The following is a 9,444-nucleotide window of genomic DNA, read 5'->3' on the forward strand; positions in this document are numbered from 1 at the left end:
AAAAAAAAAAAAAAAAAAAAAAAAAAAAAAAAAAAAAAAAAAAAAAAAAACACGTTTCAAAGCACTAGCTGCAAACACACAGGTGCATGTGCAAATAGCTAAAATGAGACAAACTCCCGCAGCAGTTACAGCACAGCCAGCAGCCCGGTGCTCCTGCGTAACGGTGGCTGTGGAAAGTTACCGTTGGGTCCACTCGAAGAGTGGCACCACTTGAATTTCTTCAGCTACAAACAAGTACTTCTGGGAGCAGTAGAAATTATGCTGCCTGGTTTCCTGTGGCTCTGCATTTTGTGGTTGATTATCCAAGGCTAATAAGGGGCAAGAGCTGAATAAAGCTTTTCCTGTGGTCAGGGCATCCTGTGTGGATTCTCCGGGGTCTAATAATACAGTTCACCTTCCTCTTCTGCCCTTCCTTCAATGAGGCACTAATTTGGATGTCTGTCTTCTGCACAAGTGCCGGACTTTCAGAAATCTGTCCAAACTTTATCTCTAAGTACTCTGTCTCTCTGGCAAATGTGTCTGAAGCTTGACAGCTTATTCCAAAGCTGCTGTGGCAACGTATACACAGATACATCATCAGCTAAACCTCATTTGCTTAGGAAGCCAGGATCCATTTAAAAAAAATAGAAATAAAAATTAGACCTTCCCCAAAGTGGTAACGCTGCTAACATAATCTGAGTGCTGACCAGGCCTGCTTTAGAAACCCAGGGCTGAACTCTTGAGAGTTGCTTAGTGATTACACAAACATCTTACACCAGAAGCAGCGACCACAGACACAGGTCTCACTGCAGAGGTTCATCAGTGCAACTGTGGCATAGGAAAGATAAAAATATAATGCTCCCCAAAAGGGTACTGGCAGGAAATACCCCAGGAACAAAGTGCAGAGGGATAGACATTTGTGTTTTCATTTAAACAGGAAAGGTAGATGGAAACCAAAATAAATGAAGCTATACTTAAAATAAAGATTACTATATTCTAGGCCACCAAAGGTTATAACACCTGACCTAAGAATGGGTGGGGATGTTTGGGATAAAGGAAGGGAGGCCTGGAAAATTGTGGACTTATCTAGATAAGTTTCATGGAATGAAAATAAACAACCGATATCTGCTAGGGGGTACATGGAATAAGTCAAAAAAGACAGTTTGGTGGTGTCTATAATTTTTGGTGTTCATGGAGAATTGCATGTCAGAACAACAGGGGGTCATGGAAATGGGCTTTGTGTAGTTTCTACTCATGTACCTGTTTACCCAACCTCTGAGGTTAGTGGCAAAAGCTTCCCATTGACTGAAACTGGTCTTTCTGTGCTGTTTGCACCCTCAACAGAACAAAGCAAGGAGCTGCACGGCTCAGTGTTGGGGCAAGGAATGCTGGCAGTTGGCTACGAGACATTGACATACCACAGTGAGATGTTTTCCTGTGTATGTGCTGTATCCTTCGGGATATAGCATCATTTTATGATTGAGGCCAACTCCAAATCTGTTACAACTCATCCCAAAACCAGTCAACTAATGGGACCCCGCTCATCAAAGCCGTCTTGTTGTTCTGAGAGAGAAGCTGTTAGTTCTCTGCTAATAAGAATGGCAAAGTTATTTCATAAAGGATGCTGTGGTAGATGCCAATTATCATTCCTCAGAGACTTGAAAAACGGTGGTGTAGATATATTTCTGTACGTATGTGTGTATGAGTACTTTAGGAGACTCCAAAAGCTTATCCTAAAGGTATAGTCTTGAAAACTGTTGACCATTCTGGCTCCAGTCCAGCAAAGCACTTAAATATTTGGTGAACTCAGCAAGACTCTTTACATGCTTCAAGCTAACACATCTGTAAGTATTTCGTTGGACCAGGCTCACAGAGGCTGCACTAGACCTGCACCTTGCACAAGAGAAATCTCCTCAAGCTAGTCATGGTCTCTATGGCTGGTGTGGCCATTTGCGTCCCCACATCCAACAGGCTGCATCAATATTTGCATTGTATGGCCATGCTAAAAATAAAAAAATGTTTCTTTGGCTTCAGCATTTCACCTTAGTGAAATTTCTCTAACAAGGAGCAAGCAAGGTGAGAGGGAGGCAGTTTTGCATGCAGTACTATAGAGAAAAGATTTCCCTTCCCAGAATCGCTAGTCTCTGGACAGCAATAAATCCACTCAGGGACATGCTAAAAAATAAAGCGATTCCTAAAATAAACAATTCGGACTTTGAACCGTACGATAGGCAATTAGTATGTTTGAATAATTGGGTATAACTGTAGGCAGAGAGAAGCTACAAGACCAGATGTGCATATAAAGCTAAACATAGGCTTTACAGGATCTAATCAAATCAGTCCACCATCTGGTATGAGAAGTAAAATCATGTGACAGACCTGGTCAACATGAGAAAATGACACGAATTTCTGGATAACGAGCTTAAGCTAAACCAATATGTTACATGAGTCAGAAATGGAAGCATCCTTAAAATGGATTGCACTCGTTTAACTAACTCACATCTGATTTCACTAAATTAATACCATTTTCTCCTGTGAACTAGACCTTAGGTGACCCACCACAGATAACAAGCTGGGAATATTCAGAAATAAGTACATGTCGGTAGGAGAGCTCACGGCAGACAAAGGTTCACATACGCTTTTCTGTCCATACAAAATAAATCCTACCCATTGGACGACTCTTTTCCAAGCGGTTGGTGTTAAAGCCCTCAGATCAAGTGTTCCTAAGTCAGAGCTGCTGTGAGTGGATCCGGCTTCATTTCAGCCACCTTGGGAGACAGGAGCTGCAGCGAAGGCTGGAAACAGAGGAAAATGTAGGGTCTTGGGGGGACATGAATACATGGTGGTAAACCTTTAAGCCCAGAGTTGAGCCACTGCTAGAGGAGAGGTGTTCAGTGGGCTGAGCTGAGGACTCCGGTGGTTTGGAAACCTTAGGCTGGGATGTTGTGTTTGCGCGGCCATGGCAGCTCTGGCCCCAGATGTGGTTGACTTTTCAGTGTCAGCTGGAAAATATCACATAACACCTTGCAATGGAAGGCCTTTGCTCGCCTACTGTGGCCCTCTGTGCTTTGGTGGCTCTTGGCCATCCGTGCTTAGGTTTGTTGTGGGTTGAGGGCTGCACATCGAGGAGAGGAAGCCTGGATGTCTTGTGGGGCTTCTAGACCTGAACCAGCTCCGATAGCAGGGGATGGGGCTCAACAGCGCAGAGTCTATTCCAGTCCTCCACCCCTGCCACCACACCTTGGGCTGTCCTGTGGGCACAGCTTCCTAGTTTTCCCCACTTGAGTGAGGCAAACAGGAAGCCAAAGTCAATCCAGCTTAACCAAAAGCAGAACTTGCTGTTGCTCCATGACATTTTGATTGGGAACACAAATTGGGCTGTCTTCTCCCCCTCCTCCATTGCGTGCTGCACCCCTGGTACCAGCAGCCCAGACATCTTGCAGACAACTGCACAAAGGCCATACGGCTCAACCATTTTGTTCAGTTCATGTAGGGCTGGTACAGACAGGGAGAGAGCAGAGCCTTAAGGAGGTGACAGCAACTTTATTTGATTTATGGGAGCTTTTGATACAAAGCTCCACCTACTTACCAACATATGAGCATGTTTGTGGGTTTACAGATTTACTTGAGTGCTCCAGCAAACCATCTTCCCCTTCTGCTACTCCTCTGGAAATAGTTCAAGTCAGTGTGTCGTGCACATAATTGATACTGGCTTTCCCAGCCTCCAGAAATCATATTTTTAAAAATAGGCAAAACCTGGGGGGAGGGATTTTTCTGGCTTAAAGTGAGAGGATTTGGGGGAGACCATGTGGCTACTCCAGTTCAGTTTTCCACACATGCATTCTGTTTATGGTGTGCATGTGCAAAAAAAAAAAAAAAAAAAAAGCAAGCTCTCAGGGCAGTTAGGAATCTGTCCAGCATGTGGCAAATCCCCAGCATGATCCAGCCCTCCTTCTCCATTCTGCTGCCATTTGTAGGGTCCCCTTCTCCTCAGAGGCATTTCTGCAGCAGGAGCCCACCGAGGTAAAAAGAGGTATTTAGAGACACCAGCTTTCACAAACACAGGCTCAAAAGCAACCTCAAACAGCACACAGATGTTGAAAGCCGACCTGGAGCTCAAGGTGAAGGGCAGGGACACCCTGCATCCCACAGGTTGAGTGACCCAGTTCCCCTTTCAGGGCTTGCTGTGACTCACTGGAGCTGGTTGCAAGACATTTTCTTTGTCTAACAGTCCTGCATGTCACCATGGAGTCCGGCCCCCTTTCACAGGGGGATGTTAAAATGAATATGCATTTCAACACCCCTTCAGCTCACCTCATAGCCCCAATAACAACAGTGTAATATTTTAAACTGCTTTTGCAAGTCTCCTTTCTACAGGGCAGTTGAAAGGATATAAAAGCATTTTAACAATTTTATAGATCGTCTCCGGAGCGCTTTTGTGATGTGGGAGAACAGAAGTTTTGTTGCCATTTGCCCATGGACAGCTGCCAAACTCACCTGTCTCCACCAAGCCTGCGAGGGCCGTATCACATCTCTCTGGAAACTCTGCAGCCAGCCCTGGATGGCTTCTCACTTTACTCAGCTGAAAAACACGTTGCACAATTTAACCCTTTGCCCACGCGCTTGCCTGGGTGTGTTACTCAAAACCAGCAATCCGTTCCGTTTGGGCTTAAGGAAAATAATAGCTGCGAGGTGGTTTTGGCGAAACCTAAAACCAGGGCTCTCTTGTGAAAAACCTTCAACCATGTGAAAAGTCTTCTAACCCTGCAAATCATCCTGCTGACTTCAGTCAAGCCCTGGAGTGTCCACAGGTCTCCTTTCGGCCCCCCTTAATCACGGTTAACCAGCCTCTAAATTTGACCCCTTTTTAATAGGCTCTGATTTGACAAGGTACTTAAGAATTTGTCTTTCTGACTAAAGTTTTACAAGTCTAGTTGCATGTTCCAGGTAAGGCATATTTTAGAGCATCTGAAGCCAGAAAGCAGTGGCTTGAGCCTGTATATAAAACACAAAGCTAAGGATTAGAAGAGGTCTGCCACTGACCACATCTTCTTACGGGTTGCTTAATTTTGCAGGGTCCTGCTTCTAATCTCAAAAATTATCATTAAAACCCTCCCGTGGATACAGCTGACACAGGAGAACTGAGCAGCTTCATCTGTTAATGTTCAGGAAATGTTTGCAGATCCTTGTGTGGAAGGTGTGACAGAAGTGTCCTGTAATCTACTCCCTCATGTATGAGTTTCTCATTTTCCCTCCCTACAAATGAATATTTACATTCTCCACCCTCCTTTTCTCCTGGAAAGAAAAGTGCATAAAATTACTCCCCATCACATTCTTTCACTGAGTTGGCAAAATACAGAGAAATACGGCAAGTTTAAATGATACGGAATATGCAGGCATAGCTTATCTAAGATCAAGCGTGCAGATCAAAATCAGCAAAGCCTCATAAAAGAAAGCCCCAAAAGATCTTTCATCTGCCTGATCCCATTCCCTGCCTACACCTCTTTTTACCCTACTGTAATGTATTAGTTCTGCTTTAGTTTCTGCTCTGTGCAACGTTTCTGCTTAAGAAAGATTCTGTTGAGTCATTACCAGCATCAGCCAAACAGGCTTTTCAAGAATGGAGGAGAAAATAAAGGCTGTGGTTTTTAAATTAATTCCATGCTGCTTAACCCTTAAACCGCTAGTGACTTCCAGACTTCCAACCAAGTTAATGCTGAGCAGAATCCGTAGCTGAGGTGAGAGCACTGTCAGGGCTCCTGTCGGTGACCACACCAGAAGGAGAGAGCTGCCAGAGCAGCATGGACCACGCTCCCCGAGCAGCTCGATAGACACGGGAACAGGGAGATGTTACAGACAACACGGGGACAGGCTGGCTGAGAGGCGCTGCACCTCTGCCAGACACAGCCTCGCCGGGGTCCCTGCCCCTTGGCCAAAGAGCGTCAATGTCTATTTTTTAATGTATTTTTTTTGCTGTTGGTCTGTGACTCATCACAATCCAAGCCTGGCACCAACCGCCCTGCACCCAGGGGGGCTGCAATGAGAGTGTTCAGTGATTCATAGCTGCGCCTGAAAGCACTCGAGCAGAAATCATAGTGAAGGGCCACGCTGCCTAACCCATGCCCTAAATACTCCCTCCTTGCTGCTTGAAAATACTGCCTCGGATAACCCGCACCCACACCAAAGCAGAGGCAGGGAGAGGGGCTTTTCTACTAGAAGAGAGCAGTCACGAGAAATGAGAGAGAGACGAGCACATGTCTCCCTCCATGAAGTAGGAGAGATACTCCACTCCTCCTGCCCCCAGCAGATTGTATATAGGAGAGAATAGTGGTTGCCAAAATGATATAACTTGAATAAGCTCCTGGTACCTTGAGGTTTGAGGGGCCCGCAGGGGAGCCAACACTTGGAGTGAGAAACGGCAGAGGAGGGGAAAGCGGATAAGGTGATTTTCTTTGCCGTGGTTTTTTAAAGCAATCTCAGCCTGCTAAACTTTCAGTCGAGGCTGCCAATGGCTACTTCCAAAGTTATCTTTGCATAGAAAAAGGCTGGAATCCTTCTCTCTCTTCATTCTCTCTGTCTCCCTTTTTAATGAAAGCTCAGTTTAGATCTGATATCAGTTTAAAAGGTTTGCTATCAAAGTTTATTAGACCCACTGGGACAGATCACAGTTTTCAGAGGCTCAGAGTTTCACAGCAGATAACTGTAAAGTGAACCATCCAATGTTCTTCAAAATGCTCATTTTTCTTGGGCTCATCTATTACACAAAGCTGCACTGTATTCGAGCATCATTAGAAGTGATCCCAGTTGCTTACATGACGCTGGCCACAGTTGTGCCTTTACAGCAAACTAGAGCAGTCAGCAGTCCCCAGCCTGTCCCACTGGCTGATGCTAAGGTGAGCAGGATGTCATTTGCCACGCAAAGGGATAATGCCTGCTTGGTGCTCCTAAAACAGGCCAGAATTTTGAAAAAGAAGTAGGAAGTATGAGAGCAGCGTCCTTTTTAAAAAAATCCAGATTTGCCTTTCCCTGGTTAAAAATAATAATAATTATAAAAGCCTCCTCTGCCTAGGGACCGTGCCTGAGAAATTTCAGCTGGAAAACAAAGAAATGAGAGGAGGGATTAGCGTGTCAAGCTTCCTATGGAACGGTTGTTCTTCTTTTTAATGAAGTCATTGGTATTATTATGTGGTTTTTAGTAGGCTATCCTCCTAACAATGCATGGGAATAAACACCGTATCTGATAGGATCTCTGACTGTAACATGTATCACAGAGGCATCTATTTACAGTGTGAAGGGAGGGGAGCTCTTTCCTTTCCCAAGACGGTAATGGAAAGCATGATGTCCTACAACTAAGGGTGGTGAAGCACTGGGAGAGGTAGTGGGAAAAAACATTCACGATAAACCGAAGAGCGAAGGAGGGTTTTAGGGCAGATGTTTGCAGGATGCTTCATCACCGAGAGAAGCCGGCAACCCTGGGAAAAGGCCGAGAGACAAAATGGCTGACTCAAGCAGTCAAGTCCTCAAACCACCAGTGTCCTGTCCTCCTGCTGCCACTTCACATGGTTTGACACCTTGTGATTTCGTAGCGTCATTTGGTCTTTCTAGAGCAAGAGACTAGACAAAACTCAGAGGATCTGCCCGCCCTCCCTGCCAGGCTTTATCCATCCAAAGCTTTTGGCCAGGGAATGCCTCTCACCAGAAGCATTTGACAGCTCCTCTGCTTTCTGATTCCTGAACAGGTCACGCAGATGGACCAGAAGCTTGATGACATCCTGAACACGCTCCAGGCTCAGTTTGGGGATCAGCCACAGGCACAGATGTCAGGGCCAGCCACCCCACCTGTCAGGGAGCTACAGACAACCTCGGATTCCCCCCCAGTGAACCAGAAAATTTGAAAGCCGGAGGACAGCCACATGTCACCCTCTCATTCCTTTCCATCAGTTTATTTTTAAATCTTGGTATCTCAGGATTCGGCTGTGTCGTGGGTGAAATGAACTATTCTGCTGTAGTAGATTAAATTAAAAAAAAAAAAAAAAAGAGAGAGAAGAAGCAACAAGAAGCTAGTCATGACCCTAAGAGAGCACATCATAAATTTTGCACCTGCTTTATTAGCCATCGTTAGCTACCCTCTGCCAGCCTGTGCCATGCAGCTACCCCATGGCTGACTGCACCCACACAGGGCACGCCGTTGGGGTAAGCATCCAAGCGAGGGTTGGGATGACCCATTTGTGGGCTCGGAAGGGGAAAAAGACCGGTTTTTTGGCATTTAATCACTAAGTTTAATGCTCACAGCATGCCCAAAAGGGGGAAAAGAGCCAGCATTTGAACATGAAACAAATGGAAATCAGTGAACAGGAAAATTAAACAGCATGTTTTGACTTCTACCAAGCAGTGAGGATCATAAGAAGGGCAGATTTATATGCTAGTGCGAATGACAAAGTAAAGACAACAGGCTACTGATTAAAAATATGGAAGTGTACACAGGCTGGTTGACATATGAAAGACTGAAGCAAAGGCTTCAGCTAATTAAAGCAAAGGGTTGCAAATGAGATGAGATGCATGTTGGAACAGACAGGCAAAGAGAGATAGTATCTGCGTAGGCTTACTGCACAAGAACACTGTAATAGCTATCAGCTACACTGATGACTGTTATGCAAAATGTTCTCAAGCTTTTACCTTCATTCAGCAGCGGTTGTTGACTCCAGGTTGCCTTAATTTTAACATAAGGAACCCGTATGGTAATTGGCTGTGAAATATCTGTAAACCTTGGTTCAAGTCGCTGAGTAACAGGGTGCTGCAGGAGGGCTGCAGCTGTGATTTAGAATGGCAGGGTTTCGTAAAGAAAACAGAAATGCACACACTGTTGATGAAAGTTAATCGCTGTTTAAATAAACTGCTGTATATAATTTTAAATGCTAGGTTCTTTTTTTTTTCCTTGTAATCTGGTGCATATGCTGGCTGATACACTGTGAAATGGATCTTACCTGGCACGCCAGAAAAAAAGGGACGATGCAACACTTTTGCTAAATATGTAAATAATAAACCAAGCTAAAAAGGGTGCAGTGTTATTTACTCAAGTCTTTTTAATATATTTGCATAACCAACAATTTGAATGAGCAGAAGTCTGCAGAGCAAAGACCTGATTCCTGGGAAATCCTAAATATGTTCTATTCCCACTCATATCCATGGAAGCAAAGCCTGTACTGCATTTAAAAGCAACCTGAAAGACTGGTCCCTTAATAAGCATTTATTTGGACCAATGACTGGTCCATTTCAATGTAATCAAATTAGCTTCTAACTATTACCTGTCCCTTTAAAACTCTTTCCCAGGTTTGTGTGTCTGGGAATTCAAGCTTGGAAAGAGCACAATGAGACTGATTCCAATCTTTAGATTGCAGGCGCGTCTTAGACAGAATATTAATGATGTGTGAGAAAAAAAAAAAAAAAAAAAAAAAAAAAGCAATG

General features: G+C 44.5%; 1 protein-coding gene across 1 annotated transcript in view; it reads left to right on the forward strand.

Annotated features, from left to right (window-relative positions):
- LOC113490642 (potassium voltage-gated channel subfamily KQT member 1-like) overlaps positions 1-9,005 on the forward strand; it is a 479,623-nt gene extending 470,618 nt beyond the window's left edge. Inside the window, 1 exon segment of the mRNA XM_026867187.1 lies at positions 7,719-9,005. Coding sequence (XP_026722988.1) covers positions 7,719-7,874 — 156 coding nt within the window. The 3' untranslated portion in view covers positions 7,875-9,005.
- Positions 9,006-9,444: the final 439 nt, after the last annotated feature.

The sequence above is a fragment of the Athene cunicularia genome (genome assembly GCF_003259725.1).
Source record: "Athene cunicularia isolate RWA chromosome 1 unlocalized genomic scaffold, athCun1 chr1_part2, whole genome shotgun sequence".
Taxonomy (NCBI): Eukaryota; Metazoa; Chordata; class Aves; order Strigiformes; family Strigidae; genus Athene; species Athene cunicularia.